The sequence below is a fragment of the Chanodichthys erythropterus genome, chromosome 20, assembly GCF_024489055.1.
Source record: "Chanodichthys erythropterus isolate Z2021 chromosome 20, ASM2448905v1, whole genome shotgun sequence".
Taxonomy (NCBI): domain Eukaryota; kingdom Metazoa; phylum Chordata; class Actinopteri; order Cypriniformes; family Xenocyprididae; genus Chanodichthys; species Chanodichthys erythropterus.
Genome location: NC_090240.1, coordinates 20144807 through 20161271, shown reverse-complemented (window position 1 = coordinate 20161271; position 16465 = coordinate 20144807). Strand labels below are relative to the sequence as shown.

Sequence of the window (16465 nt, the reverse complement as noted above, 5' to 3'; positions counted from 1 at the left end):
TTATTCAAAATGAGGTCTTTATAGGCCTAATCAGACAGTAATCCTTATGCAGTAAGACAGACAGTAACACAATTTAATTCAAGAGTAATTGTCATTATGTATATATATATATATATGAAAATAACAACAGAGAGATAGAAATATTAGAAAGATAGACATTACAAAGAAAAAAGAAATAGATATATTAGAAAAAAGAAAGATATAGTAAGAGAAAGAAACATTAGAAAGAAAAAAGAAAGAGATGGATATATAATCGAAAGAAAAAAGAGAGATATATTAGAAAGAAAGAAAGAAAGAAAGAAAGAAAGAAAGAAAGAAAGAAAGAAAGAAAGAAAGAAAGAAAGAAAGAAAGAAAAAAGAAAGAAAGAGATGTTTTATATATTAGACTGAATAAAGATAGATAGATAGATAGATAGATAGATAGATAGATAGATAGATAGATAGATAGATAGATAGATAGATAGATAGATAGATAGATAGATAGATAGATAGATAGATAGATATGGACAACTCGAGCGCTCTGAAAGCGCGTTCTCTCTCTGCTGTTCCTGAAATTACCGTATTTATAGTAATAGGCGCACACACTTTTTTTTTGGCGGCTGGCTTGACCGTGTATTTTCAAACTGCGGCTGGCTTGACCGCAGTCTGTTTTCTGAGGTAAATGCGCTCGTTGTGTGTGCGTAGCGGTGCGTAGCCTGCATGTGATGGTATTTTGGCCAACTGGGAACTCGTGAAGAGCTTATAAAATGTGTAAAGTAGTAAAAACAGCGGCGGGAATACATCCGTCACACACACAAATGATCTGCTGCGTGGAGACGCGCGTCTGATGCCTGTGATGGGCAAACTCGCGACTATGACAAGAAAAACCGACATGCGTGAGGATTCTGTCCTTTTTAGGGTCTCGTCTTCCTGTTTTTGTTTCGGTTACATGTCTTTGGTCCGTGTTGCGTTCATATATCATTCGAACCGCACCAGAGTCCGTTTGGAAGCGGACCGAGACCCATCTTTTCAGCGGTCTCTGTCCGCTTGTTTGGTGCGCACCAGGGTTCGGATGGAAGCGTTCATATATGTTCAAATGAACCGCACTATCCGAGCAATCGCACCAGGGTTCGTTTTAATCGAACCAAACATGACAAGTGTGAACGCACCCTAAGAAGTGCTATAATTATAAATGCATGCCATCATTTTTTTTTACAGGCTAAGTTTGAGAGAGATCTTGCACGAATTGTTAGACGAGCTGGACTGAAGAAAGCCGCCGATGAATGGACAGCACCCAAAGTCTTTGTCAGACTGAGTCAGTCTAAAAGAAATGTGTAATTAACATCTGTGTAATTTTAAATATTTTTGACTTGTGTTTTTTTTTTCATAATACCATTCAGTCTCCCAATACTGTATCGGGAGCGAAATAGTGACTTGTCATGCATATGTACTTATTACTGCAATAAAAAGGCCTTTCCTCTCACCTCTCTGTGTTGTGCATTGTTTAAAGGGTTAGTTCACCCAAAAATGAAAATTATGTCATTAATGACTCACCCTCACGTCGTTCCACACCCGTAAGACCTTAGTTCATCTTCGGAATACAGTTTAAGATATTTTAGATTTAGTCCGAGAGCTTTCTGTCCCTCCATTGAAAATGTTCTATTCTACATTGTTTGTATTTTGGTATTGCTATATTTTTTAAAATGGTGCGTAAGTGTGCATGTCGCGGATGTCCTAATCGCCAAAAACAACGACGTAAAAGTGCATTACCAACGCCGACAGATTAAAGAATTCAATGGAATCAATTCAATGGAAAGGATTTCGGAAGAGCAGCCAATGCTGAATAAAGTCGTAGTTTTTGTTATTTTTGGACCAAAATGTATTTTCGATGCTTCAAAAACTTCTAACTAAACCACTGATGTCACATGGACTACTTTGATGATGTTTTTATTACCTTTCTGGACATGGACAGTATACCGTACATACTCTTTCCGATTGGAGGGACAGAAAGCTTTCGGACGAAATCTAAAATATCTTAAATTGTGTTCCGAAGATAAACAGAGGTCTTACGGGTTTGGAACGTCATGAGGGTGAGTCATTAATGACATAATTTTCATTTTTGGGTGAATTAACCCTTTAAGAGCTCATATCCTCATATATGACTCGGTTTGAGTCATTCACATAGGGTTTTTATTTTGTTTTTATTTTAAAATCTATATTGTCAAGTCACCACTAGGGTGAAGCAAATAATCTCCCTGGCAACTTTCTTTTTTTTTTTTTTTTTTTTGAAAATTTAGAAACCATATTCTCAAGTCACCACTAGGGTGAAGCAAATCATCTCAGTGTCTACTGCATTTTCTTTTTTTTTTGCAATATTGTTTTAGTTCTGTGGCATAGGACAAGCCTCATTCCACACCAACTTCTAAAATAAAAAAGTATTGAAGATCTTTTGTATGTCTATTATGCTATAGAATGACTTGTTAAATGTTCAGATATATATTTTTAGTTAAATACAGGATTTTACTGATATTAATTACTAATTTATTGTATAATATCATTTTTTTAGCATTAATATAATTTTTAACTTACCTTTTTATGTTCATTAAATATTTTAAAGCGAGTAAATTGCAAATAAAATAGCTTTTATAAATGTATCAAAAATAGTATGTTTAATATTAAAAATAGCCTATGTTTAAAGTGTTTTTAGAAAGTTATTTTATTTTATTTGGTTTGATATTTTGTTTAAATACCTGCAGGCTATACATTTTCATTATGTAGATATAATGCCGCGTTCAGTTTTTTTAATTCTTAGCAAAACTGTTAAAATAGTTGTGTTTAAGAAATATTGTCAGTTAATGTGAGAGCGTGTAGTATTTCATGATGTTTAATGTTCTGGAGGAGGCGCATGTCAGTGGTCCAGACGAGCAGACGGCAAAGATTTTGTTTTCAGTCGCTGGTCGACGAACATATGAGGTGAGGAGACAAGTCCTTTGAAAAACACGCTTTCATCGCGCACCAGATTTAACAATTATCTTCTCCACTTTTCGGACATGTTTCTTGTGCGATTCAGTAAGTAGCCAAAACGATTTTTTGACGAATTTAACTTCTTTTTATTTTATTTTTTTTACTTATTTATTTCCGACGATATTTTCACCTACACAACACTGAATGCTGACTTCTGTGTCGCATCCTTCACAGTAAATGTGGTATTGTGCATCAACTTTTATCTATTGTATTATCATTTTAAGTCTTTCAGAGCGTCTCGTGCTCTCGCTTTACTTTTTTTTTTTTTTTTTGTCAGGGTTTTATATGTATGTGTTGCTTTGTTTTTCTCTTTGTAAACCCCCTCCCTCCCCTTATATCTTTTAATTGTACAGCTTGGTCTGATTTAAACATAGTGTTTGTTGTTGTAAACTAAATTAAAATTAAACTAAATGTTGTGCTAAATTAGGGGTTAACTCGAACAAAAGTCTGTCATATTTATTAGTCATGAAAGAGTCAGTGCCTCACTGTGATTCTGCAGCATCAGCAATAGTAAACGATGATGTTTTACTTCAACGTATTTTGCTTTTCAGGTTTGTTAGGGAAAGTTAGCAATGATTATTATATTTATGAATTCTCTTTTAATTCTGGTAAAAGAGTATAAAACTTGGTCTGGGAATGAACAACTAGAATAGGTTTAATATCAAGTTGAATTTGAGAGGGGGGGAGACAAAGTAATTGTAGTTTTAGAGTTAATTGTAGTTTTCCAATGTTTAGTAGCCTTGTTTAGAAACTGTCCTACATATAAAGACAATTACAGGCTTTGGGGTTTTGAAATTTCCTTCTTTGTGGCCATACTTTCCAGTTCTTTCTTTCTTTCAGACAGACAGATGGACAGACTGATAGATTATTTTCTTCTTAGACAACTTTTGCTGTACTTTTAGTGTTTGTTGTTGTTCAGAGGCCTTCAGAAGTCAGAAGTATTTACAGGCCTGACTGCTGAGAGGGAATGAATGGATCCTCTGTGCTGCTTTTTCTGCTAAATGTCTTTGTGTTGGCATAGCGGCAAATAAAACATTTAGTATTAAGTCCTTTACCCTTCTGAACATGTCTGTATTCACAATATGAGAACTGATCGAAGCAAACAGTGATTTGGGCCAGATTTTGGTGGCTGAAGCACCAACAGGACAGATGCCAAATTTCAGAAGATCACTGTAAATATGACTTGCATCTTCAGTAATTTTAAAGCTTATGTTCTTGTTCTCATTTCAGTCTGCACTGCCTTGATCTTACCATGTGGTGAGTGAGCAACAAAACATGAACATTATTTGATAGCAGTGCTCTAGTATTGTTCATATAAAACCATGTAATGTATGTGTGCTTTTTTAGCCTGGGCACAAAACAGCATGCCGAGTGTGGTTGTGGAGGCGAGGAACCTTACTGTTCCAGCAGGGTCAGATGTTGTTCTGCCGTGTCATAACCAGCGGATGGTTTGGAGGCAGGATCGCCTGCGGGACCGTCAGCGCGTTGTCCACTGGGACCTGATCCGGAACCAACCCGATTACACTGTGGAGCGCATTTTAGATATGTTCTCAGGGGGGACAGAGCGCTTGTACAATGACTACAACAGGGGCCGAATTACTATTTCAAAAGATGCCTTCAGCGATGGAAACTTCTCACTAGTTATCAATAGTAGGTTCATCCTTTTAGACCATGTCCATGTCACTCTTTTGATTATTTCTCATTTGTGATATTTTATACCTGCCATTCTTGTATTGCTGTTTTTGTTTGTGCAGATGTGGATGTGAATGATAAAGGTATCTATACCTGCAACCTTCATCACCACTATTGCAAAGTCCACCAGTCCATTAAAATCCAGCTCAACATCACTAAATCACGTAAGAGAATAAGCCTGACATCTATATAATTAAAAACACAAGAATGGTAGCCTGTTTCTACCTCAAAGTAAACAATTAAGAAATGTGATTCCAGCTTTATGTCTCATAATTGTGACTTTACTTCCCTCATTTGAGACATTTTGATTCTCAGTTGTGACTTTATGTCTTGCAGTGTGACTATATGTGACCCTAGACCACAAAACCAGTCATAAGGGTACATTTTTTTAAATTGAGATTTATACATCATCTGAATAAATAAGCTTTCCATTGATGTGTGGTTTGTTAGGATAAGACAATATTTGGGCAAGATATAACTATTTGAAAATCTGGAATCTGAGGGTGCAAAAAAATCAAAATATTGAGAAATGTTCAGATGAAGTCCTTAGCAATGCATATTCACAATCAAAAATACATTTTTGAAATATTTACGGTAGAAAATGTACAAAATGTCATCATGGAAAAATGATCTTTACTTTATATTCTAATGATTTTTGGCATAAAAGGAAAATCAGACTTATGACTTATGACTGGTTTTGTGGTCCAGGTTCACATATATCACTTTATATCTCATAATTGTGACTTTACATTTCATAATTTGATTTTTTAATATCACATGACCTTATATCTCACAATGTGGCTTTATTTCACCTTTTTTATATTTTACATTGAGGTGGAAATGGGCTTCCATACTTCCAGATATTTCTTCCATATTTACGAGTAATTTCTGAGCCACCAAGTGGAGCACAAACATAATAATGAGTTTCAAACGTCTTTCCCCAATTTTACACAGATGTTTTAATAAGTGCCACAGATTCACAGTGATTTTCAGAGAAAATTAATCTGATAATGTCTTTGTTGTAACTGTCTCTGCATTAACTAGAATAGAAAGTATTTTAAATATTTTAACAGAAAAAAATGACAGTTTTGCTTTAAATCATTGATATGCAACCTTGAGCTTTGGAAAAGCATATAACGTTATTATTGATATTGTTAAACTTTTTCATAAAAATATCAAACTCTGCAGCTCGAAAGGAAAAGCGTGTCTGGGAGGGCAATAAATCCGTGTTTGTGGTTTTGGTGGGGAAGAGTGTGGTGCTTCCCTGTGTGAACCGCCAACAATTGTGGACGGACAGTCAGAGGGACGAGGGCCAGCAGCAGGTGGTCCACTGGGACTGGCAGGCTCCTGGAGTCACCCGTGACCGAGCAGACCGTCTCGTCGACATGTACGCCTCCGGAGAGAACCGGCAGTACGGGCCGCTCTTTCTCCGGAATAAAATGAACATCTCAACAGATGCCTTCTCCATTGGGGATTTCTCCCTGAGCGTCCATAACATTCAGCCCTCTGATAAAGGCCTGTATTCCTGCCACCTTCACCATCACTACTGTGGCTTACATGAAAGACGAATCTTCAGGGTGATCGTCGGACCTTCTGTCGAGCCCTTGCCTCGAGCGCGCTCCTCTACTGAAGCACCGAAAACTCCTTCTCATCCTGTCCTGCCTGCTGATAACCCAAGTGAGAGAATATCTTTATGTGATTTAAGTCTTTTGTTTGCTGCGCCTTAGTGTTTTAAATTTCAGTTAAAAAAAAAAAACTTTTGTCATTATTTACTCTTATTTTGTTCCAAACCTGTATAGTGTAATTTATTTTAATTGATTAGTTTTTTGAAGAATTGTAATGCAGCTGTTGCCTTTAAAGGGATAGTTTACCCAAAAATGAAAATTTGATGTTTATCTGCTTCCCCCTAGGGCATCCAAGATGTAGGTGACTTTGTTTCTTCAGTAGAACACAAATGATGATTTTTAACTCCAATTGCTGCCGTCTGTCAGTCAAATAATGCTAGTGGATGGGAACTTCTTTTATAAGAGTAAATAAAACTTGCTTAGACAAATCCAAATTAAACCCTGCAGCTCGTGATGACACATTGATGTCCTAAGACACGAAACGATCGGTTTGTGCGAGAAACCGAACAGTATTTATATAATTTTTTTACCTCTAATACACCACTATATCCAACTGCCTTGTGCATTCAATTAGTGAGGTCTGATCGCGCTCTGACAACGACAGTGATGTCTCGCGCTTTGCTTCAATGAGTGCTAGACATCACTTCCGTTGTCAGAGCGCAATCAGACCTCACTAAGCGAGTGCTGAACGCAGTTGGACATAGCGGTGTATTAGAGGTAAAAAATGATATAAATACTGTTTCGTGTCATAGGACATCAATGTGTCATCATGAGCCACAGGGTTTAATTTGGACTTGTCTGTGCATGTTTTATTTACTCTTATAAAAGAAGTTCCCATTGACCCACATTATACGGATGACAGACGGCAACGGTTGGAGTTAAAAATCATCACTTGTGTTCTACTGAAGAAACAAAGTCACCTACATCTTGGATGCCCTGGGGGTAAGCAGATAAACATCAAATTTTCATTTTTGGGTGAACTATCCCTTTAAAGGGTTAGTTCACCCCAAAATGAAAATTCAGTCATTAAGTACTCACCCTCATGTCATTCCAAACCCGTAAGACTTTCATTCATCTTCAGAACACAAATTATGATCTTTTTGATGAAATCTGAGAGATGTATGTCCGTCCATAGACTTGTTCTCGTGTGTCATTCAGGTTCATGTTATGGGTTTGGAACAACATGAGGGTGAGTAATTACAAACAGAGATTGTATTATTATAGAGAGATGAGAGGGTCTGTATCTCTTACCATTGGAGAAAGCGTAACGGCTAACTTAATCACGTGCGGCACCTCTCAGTCTATTGTGTAATAGCCTCTGGTCTCATTCCCTGCGTTACGCTTTTTTTTTGGCTTAAGGTTGCAGGCTTGCCTTCCGGTGGCTGTGTTACAAAGTCCCTTTCAAGTAAAGTCTGTTCACTTGGCGGCCATATTTGCAACGCCTCCGGGCAGCTATTTTGGCATCTAACACCAAGTCCTATCTATTTGAATGGGGGAATCCTGAAATCTCAAAAACTGCTTGGTGAACTCACGATTAAATAGCATACTTCAACTCAGCAACGAAATCTGACATGAACAGTCCCATATATGTTGTTTCTTATGCTCAAATAGCGTTAAAAAAAGGCTTATTTTTCAGGCTAGACGAGCCATTGCACATGTGCAGTCCTAAGCGAGAATCTCAGGTTTCTATGGGAACTGGAGCCTCTAAAGGCAGCTGCAGTGACACAATGACTTTATCAATCAGCGATTGGCTCTTTTACTTAGAAGGCGGGGCCTATTCTGCCATATTGTGCATTTCAGTTTCTCCCATTCATAACTAATAGGAAATCAGTCTTTCCTATAACAGTCTTTCTATAGTCTTTAGTAATTAATGACAGAATTTTCATTTTGGGCTGAACTAACCCTTTAAAGTAACCAAAGGCTGTCAAAATGCAATAAAAATCACCATAAAAGTACAAATTATGCAGTATATTTAAGTATCTTTCAAGTGTATTCTGAAGTCGTACAATAGCTTTGAACCAATGCCATTTTGGTGTCTATGATGTTGACTTTTTGTAAATTGAAGTAAGCTAGATTTGAGGGTTTTTTTGTGAACAATTGAGTAATAATTTAAATAAAAAGGATACCGCATATCAAAATGCAGGCCCACCCACCAGGTAGACTTATACTGTGCTGAAAAATTATGACATTGCAGTGACAAAAGTATAGTGAAGTACCTAATCAACCATTTAAAAAAAAAATGGATAAAAAATACAGAAATAATTTTACATTAAAAAGAAGAAAGAAAGGATTTAACAACTTCAAAAGTTGCACTCCAAGTCTTTTAAGTCTTTGACTTTTCTCCATGAATACGAACTGTTGACAGCTCCAAAGAAATAATATCCAGCAAAGATAAGGCCCATAAATGCCTGCTCATTGTATGTGGAGGAATCCAGCGACTAACATTTTCTTAGCTGCAATGAAAGCAGCTAAAAGTAAGTTTCTTAGGAAGAAAGGTTCTGGAGTCATATCTTTATCTAACAGGAATGATATGTCATGAGGAAGCTGAGACCAGAAAGAAACAAGTGCAGAACTAAGCTAGATTTGAGTTTTGAAGTAATTATCAGTGAATAAAGACGTAAATTTTGCACTGTTTTTCACACAAAGCTGTTATATGGCTTCAGTAGACAAGACAGGAATACAGTGCACAAGTTGAATGGATCACTTTAATGGTGCGGTTTCTTGTCCATTTTGGTCATTATGACCACAAGTTTTATGATTGCATGGATCTGTCTAATGATTCTCTAAAAAATTCTGCATCTTTTCCTTTTCTGTTGCACTTCAGATTTTCCTTTTCTCAGCTTGTACGCTGTCAACATGTCTGTGTTCTCCTAATCAGCACCATTGCTCCACCCGTTACATGCATATTTGGGTTTGGGGGAGGAATGTTGCTCGAGAACTGGGCTGTATTTGCTTTCTCTCTTATTCTCTCTGTTTATTTTTTGCTGCTTGGTCTTCTCCAGACTGCATTTGCAATCTCTCCATCTCTCTTTCTGTTTTTTTTTTCCTTTTTTGAGCTGTTTAAAATGGCTTTGTCCTTTTAGTCTTTGTTCAGATCGACTCACACCAGTCATGTTGGCTCTGTCCCTGCCGTCTGTGTTACAAAACTCTTGTAAAGATGAGTTTGGACGAGTGAATGTTTTCAACAGAAATGTAGTGAATAGGTCATAATGTAGGGTGGGGGAGGTTTTATTGGAAGACTGCTTCATATTTTCTACGTTTAGCAATGGCTGAGCTCACTTTATAAACTATTACAGCCCCACAAAAGGTCACAGCAATGTCTTGCTTTCTCCTGTGTTTGCAGATTTTACCATCATTGCTCAGATAATATTCCCCATCTTGTATTGGCAATGGGCTGTTTTCCGACATGAAAAGCCACATCTGTACAACATCTGGCACGCTGTAACATGAAAGCGCAAAGGGGGAATGGTCCGTGTTAGATTCACATCTTATGTCTGTAAACATCTTGCCCCAGTCGACTTTAAGTAGTAAAAGATGCCGCAGTGCCAGTCATCTATCTTATAGATTTAGTGCATAGTCTGAATGTGACTTTGTAAGTTCTTAAATTTTGAAGGAAAAAAAAAAAAAAATTCAAATTTTTATAATATCTTACTATTTCATATTTTGCTATGTATTTTTATTATGTAAAGGCAATAATTAAAGATTAATTATCCCAAAAATGTAACAAATGTGTAACTTTTCAGTTTTTTTATTTCACTCAACATTTATGAAATACCTTTAAATATTTAATTCATAATTCTAAATTATATTTAAAATATCTTAAATTAAATATTGTTCATTTTAAGGCCATTAAATAATATATTTTTTTAGCCTTATCAAAATCATTAAAATTTTGGAGCTGTAATCTAGAGAGTGCACATGAAGCAATTTAACTGTGATGACTTTTGCCGTGTCCCAAGACAGTCCACAAAGATTGAACCAAGCATTGCTAAATGGGACCTAGCCTACAAAGAATTGCTATTTTCACCTAGCAACTGTGACAACTGCTGTTGACGAGCGCCAGTAACATTTATACTGGACTATTTTGAAAGTTATATTAAACTGAACACAAATTTTACAACTGGACTAAATATGGTCACCTTGGTCCATTTATGTACATAATAAAGAGTATAAACTATATATAAAATTGCATCTTTGTAAGATACAAGTCAACATTTGAACTGCTTTTTTTATTTTTTATTGTTCGATATTCAAATAAGTTGAAACCCAATACTTATATTTAAAGGGATAGTTGTCTTCATTTACTCAGCCTCAAGTTGTTCCAAACCCGCATACATTTTTTTCTTCTGCTGAACACAAAAGAAGATATTTTGAAGAATATGGTTAACCAAACAGTTGATGGACCCCATTGACTTCCATAATTTTTTTTCCCTATTTCCATACTATGGAAGTCAGTGGGGTCCATCAACTGTTTGGTTACCCACATTCTTCAAAATATCTTCTTTTGTGTTCAGCAGAGGAAAAAAACGTATGCAGGTTTGGAACAACTTGAGGCTGAGTAAGCGATGGCCCATTTTTGGGTGAACTATCCCCTCAAATGTAAGTACTGGGTAACCCTAACACTTCAGTATATTGCAAATATTATCAGTCTTAGCATGTGTGGATCGTTGAATTCCTCATTGCTCATTGCAATGAGACACACTGACTCATGAATTAATTATAATGACTATTAGTTTTTGGGATGATTCACAATACTGTATAACACACAAACAGCAGCTTTCAGTGAGTTTGTTTGGTTTATTTGGTCTTAAGAGCACTACTGACATGCAATCCCAGAGACTGTGGCAGATTTAATCTAAATTCTCCCTGTTGTTATGGGGAGCTAAATAAATGGAAAATGTCTCCAGACAGACTGACCATGAAGTAGTGGTACTTCTCTCTGCCTGCACTATCGCTTCCCGTTCTGGTGGTTTGTGTTTTTTTTTCTCCATTGCTGCGGCATGACATCAGGTCTGGAACTCATTATGCCTGTTTTGACCATTCTGACATGAAACCTTGTCCCTCTCCTCTCTCGCCTGCCAGGTCTGGGTGAAAAGGAAAAAACAAACGAGTAATTTGGGCTTTTCCACTTTCTTTCTTGCCGTTTGGTAAAGCTTAAAATAATTAAGTGTTTTAAAATCAGATATTTAAGAGTTCTCATTCATCTGTTCCCTTTGTGAGCAGATACAAACAGGGTGGAAGCACCTCACGTCCTCAATGTAATCCTGCCTGAGAACCAAACTCATCTCCTGCACCAAGTGGGCTACATCCTGGCAATCTTCCTGCTGCTTCTCTTAATGCTCATTGGCATCATCATGATCACGAGGCACTGCAGAAAGAAAGGTAAGATGATGGGGAGTGGAGTGATGATTTTATAAACAAGAAAAAGAAACCAGTGTGGCTCAAACGGCAAACTGCCCGAATAAAATTGATACCTTTGAGATTATAGGCTTGGATCTTACTGGACTTTCTTTTGATATTTTATATAATATCTGTTTCAGGGCTTGAATTTGAGGTTCGAAGGTCTGAGCGGTAAGGACTGTTTTTGAGTAAAATAAGATCCACAATAATCATTTTACACTTGCTAATACATGAAAAGCATAACTTTTGTTATACTTGGAAGTGGTCGCAGGACATCCATTGAGCTCGATGCCACAGAACTGCAACCCTATAATCAGGAAGACTTGCGACTGGGTAAGCGCAACCACATTTTTTCCATAATTTTTCAAACTCTTTACTTAGAGTTGAAGTAGGTCATTTAAAAATGAAGACTTTATTAATACTCGCAAAATCATCAGACCAGATACTGTTACTCTGTAAAATCTAGGGGAATATGATCTGGTATTTTCCAAGAACTATATTTTTCAATATTCTCAAGAATGACTACATTGACATGGGGCTTTTTTTTTATTATTGGTTGATTGTTGTTTTTTTTAAAAGGGGATTTTCTAGTGAAATATCTTTTTTGAGAGCTGTGTGTCTCAGATCTGACATATGCATATATAAATAAGTCTGATTTATCATATTTTTTCATAATATTTACATAAGCTTTTATTAATGAAATCCTTGTTTTTGTTCTTCTTTAGACTACAAGAACAACATAATGAAAGAAAGGGCAGAGGCAAACAACTATCCCTCTCCAAAAGTTACTGATCTTGACAGAGGTAATGTGGTCTCAATTAGTGAATCTCGTTCCGGACAGATGCATTGTGATGTATTTACATGCACTTTCTCTTTCTTCCTCTCTCTCACCTAAAGAAATGGAGAGAATGCCATGGAAGTGATTCATATTGAGCTGCTGGCTGGTCCAGAGTGTACTGATTGAAAAGAGATTCAAGGATTTTACATTTACATTGAGAACAGGAAAGGAATTGCTGTCTTTCTAAAGCATAATTAATGCTTACATGATCTTTTAATACTCAATTTCTTTTGATATTGGTAAGTCAATTTAAGTGAAATCATTTTTTTAATCATTACCGCAGTGTACCATAATGGTTTTTATGAATTCAGTATTTGGTGGTACTCTAAAATTCTGTGTGGTAGAACCCACTGTAAGTGTCTGAATCTGAATGGAAATTAATTATAAAACTCAGGAAGCAAACAAATAGCTGTGGCTTCAGGTCTAAATAGTCAAAGATGGTACACAAGTGAACCTCAAAGGCAAAATGTACTGTTTGTGCTATTCTGATGTGTATCTATGTGTTATGTTTCTTAGGCATTTTGAGTCCTCTTGACCAGGACTTTTTTGGTCCATTGTCTTTTTTCATTCTGTTTCACAGCATTATGTAGAGGGCACAATTGCAGTTTATTTACATTTGCAATATGAGCATTTTTCCAGCTATTTCCTTGGTCAGTAATTCTCATTTACATACAGTAGGTTATGAAGCATTTATGCAGTCGTTTTTATTTGATCTGGAGTGTACATTTATCTTTAAAGTTTGTATAGAGGACCAATGTACAAATACAATAAAGTTTATTCTGAAATATTTTGTGTGATTGTGATTAATTAATTCATTTTTTATATATATAAATATACAGTGGGTACGGAAAGTATTCAGACCCCCTTAAATTTTTCACTCTTTGTTATATTGCAGCCATTTGCTCAAAGCATTTAAGTTCATTTTTTTCCCTCATTAATGTACACACAACACCTCATATTGACAGAAAAACACAGAATTGTTGACATTTCTGCAGATTTATTAAAAAAAGAAAAACTGAAATTGCTCAGTATTTAGTAGAAGCACCCTTTTGATCTGATACAGCCATGAGTCTTTTTGGGAAAGATGCAACAAGTTTTTCACACCTGGATTTGGGGATCCTCTGCCATTCCTCCTTGCAGATCCTCTCCAGTTCTGTCAGGTTGGATGGTAAACGTTGGTGGACAGACATTTTTAGGTCTCTCCAGAGATGCTCAATTGGGTTTAAGTCAGGGCTCTGGCTGGGCCATTCAAGAACAGTCACAGAGTTGTTGTGAAGCCACTCCTTCGTTATTTTAGCTGTGTGCTTAGGGTCATTGTCTTGTTGGAAGGTAAACCTTCGGCCCAGTCTGAGGTCCTGAGCACTCTGGAGAAAGTTTTCTTCCAGGATATCCGTGTACTTGGCCGCATTCATCTTTCCCTCGATTGCAACCAGTCGTCCTGTCCCTGCAGCTGAAAACACCCCCACAGCATGATACTGCCACCACCATGCTTCACTGTTGGGACTGTATTGGACAGGTGATGAGCAGTGCCTGGTTTTCTCCACACATACCGCTTAGAATTAAGGCCAAAAAGTTCTATCTTGGTCTCATCAGACCACAGAATCTTATTTCTCACCATCTTGGAGTCCTTCAGGTGTTTTTTTTAGCAAACTCCATGCGGGCTTTCATGTGTCTTACACTGAGGAGTGGCTTCTGTCGGGCCACTCTGCCATGAAGCCCTGACTGGTGGAGGGCTGCAGCGATGGTTGACTTTCTACAACTTTCTCCCATCTCCCAACTACATCTCTGGAGCTCAGCCACAGTGATCTTTGGGTTCTTCTTTACCTCTCTCACCAAGGCTCTTCTCCCCCGATAGCTCAGTTTGGCCGGACATCCAGCTCTAGGAAGGGTTCTGGTTGTCCCAAATGTCTTCCATTTAAGGATTATGGAGGCCACTGTGCTCTTAGGAACCTTAAGTGCAGCAGAATTTTTTTTGTAACCTTGGCCAGATCTGTGCCTTGCCACAATTCTGTCTCTGAGCTCTTCAGGCAGTTCCTTTGACCTCATGATTCTCATTTGCTCTGACATGCACTGTGAGCTGTAAGGTCTTATATAGTCAGGTGTGTGGCTTTCCTAATCAAGTCCAGTCAGTATAATCAAACACAGCTGGACTCAAATGAAGGTGTAGAACCATCTCAAGGATGAGCAGAAGAAATGGACAGCACCTGAGTTAAATATATGAGTGTCACAGCAAAGGGTCTGAATACTTGGGACCATGTGATATTTCAGTTTTTCTTTTTTTTATAAATCTGCAAAAATGTCAACAATTCTGTGTTTTTCTGTCAATATGGGGTGCTGTGTGTACATTAATGAGGAAAAAAATGAACTTAAATGATTTTAGCAAATGGCTGCAATATAACAAAGAGTGAAAAATTTAAGGGGGTCTGAATACTTTCCGTACCCACTGTGTATACACACACACACACACACACACACCAGGGTTGCCAACTTTGGGACTTTGGCTGGAGTGAGACTTTGTAAAAAATTCAGTTTGCGCATGTGCGCGGAGAAAATGTTTGGTAACCTTATTTTAAAAATCAATGTCAGTCCATGTTTACTTAGTATCATTGGGGTGAAATAATTGATTTTATTTTTTGTCAGTTTTGTTACATGACAGGGGCGGAGCCAGACATTGTAAACATTCGGGGCTTATTCCAAATCTATATTTGTCCAAAGACATTTCAATTTTGTATTAGCTTTAATGACATGAAAGGAGCTTTTGTTGTCGTATGAAAATGTACATTATTTGGCACTGTAATTTGTAAAACTTTGTTGGATGTACCTCCGCTAGGGGGGTAGAAAATTTAGTACATTTTAAGGTTAAATGCATCAATCTGGTGCACTCTGGAAACTCAAAATTAAGAGCTTCAACCCATTTACAGTGTGCAAATTGAACAAAGAAACAGCATTGACTTGTACCTGGGCATTAAAAAGGGTTCAAACATTTTTTTTTACAATACTTTTGTACTCATTTCTTTTTAAAAGATATACTTGAGCTTTTATTTTGATCACCAGATCACCAGCTGATCGCGTGCACAAATGCGCGCTCTTCTCTTTAAAACACGCAGCACAGACAGACTGTACATATACTTAATCACTGTCTTTTGCTGTTTTATAAAGGCACAAAGCCATATCACAGTTTCGATTTTAGTTCGTTGGCAAACGTAGTAGGCTATGTTTTAAATTTTCAGTTCATTATGAAACGGTGGCGGCAGCAGAGGGTCATTAATGGAAAACCCTGAATGAATGTACAGCTGATAAATGTGCAAAAATTGTCATATCGGTTGTTATATAACAAAACGTATATAACGTACTCGGTTTCTTACGTAACCTCGGTTCCCTGAGAGATAAGGGAACGAGTAGGCTATTGCGTTGCAAACGCTATGAGAAAACTCCTTTTCTCGAGAAAATAACGGCCATGGTGTGTAAAGCAGAAGCAGCCTGGCCAGCGGCGGAGTGTGCATGATCCGGGAGTGCTGAAGAGGTTCTGTGCTTGACGCTTTGGCCGCTCTGTATATTGAGTGCGCGCGCGCGGCCGGGGCTCTCTCTCACTTCTCACACGCAACTGACGTATCAGGTGCAAGGTTTTCAGCCAATCGACGATCAGAGAATACTACAGTGAGAACGTTGTAGGGAGATGTAACAGCTGTGGGCCTTAAAACTCCTCTCCTGTCATTAATACGCTGTGGTCTAGTCATCAACAGAAAGTAACGGATTGAGAGGGGAGAAGAATGGATTTTGGCGTGACATTTCTTGCGTGTGCGTGAGAGCGTGAGATTGATGCTGAGAGTTGGCAACCCTGCACACACACACACACACACACACACACACACACACACACATATATATATATATATATATATATATA

The 16465-nt window shown here is 37.4% G+C and overlaps 2 protein-coding genes across 3 annotated transcripts in view; both read left to right on the top strand.

Moving 5' to 3' along the window:
* Nucleotides 1–1456, top strand: part of aurkaip1 (aurora kinase A interacting protein 1) — a 30696-nt gene extending 29240 nt beyond the window's left edge. The window contains exon 4 of the mRNA XM_067371218.1: nt 1198–1456. Coding sequence (XP_067227319.1) covers nt 1198–1317 — 120 coding nt within the window. The 3' untranslated portion in view covers nt 1318–1456. The remainder of the gene's footprint in view (nt 1–1197) is intronic.
* A 1479-nt stretch (nt 1457–2935) lies between these two features.
* On the top strand, nt 2936–13302 carry mxra8b (matrix-remodelling associated 8b). Of its 2 annotated transcripts, none has more exons than XM_067370775.1 (10): nt 2936–3048; nt 4234–4260; nt 4351–4653; nt 4758–4859; nt 5884–6372; nt 11544–11702; nt 11861–11891; nt 11983–12053; nt 12446–12523; nt 12618–13302. In XM_067370775.1, exons 1-10 carry the CDS (start codon nt 3030–3032, stop codon nt 12641–12643), a joined length of 1305 nt encoding a protein of 434 aa, XP_067226876.1. In that variant the 5' UTR covers nt 2936–3029; the 3' UTR covers nt 12644–13302. The 2 variants fall into 2 exon arrangements, with proteins under 2 accessions (XP_067226876.1, XP_067226877.1); XM_067370776.1 differs by having other exon boundaries at nt 2939–2952.
* The last annotated feature ends 3163 nt before the right edge of the window (nt 13303–16465 follow it).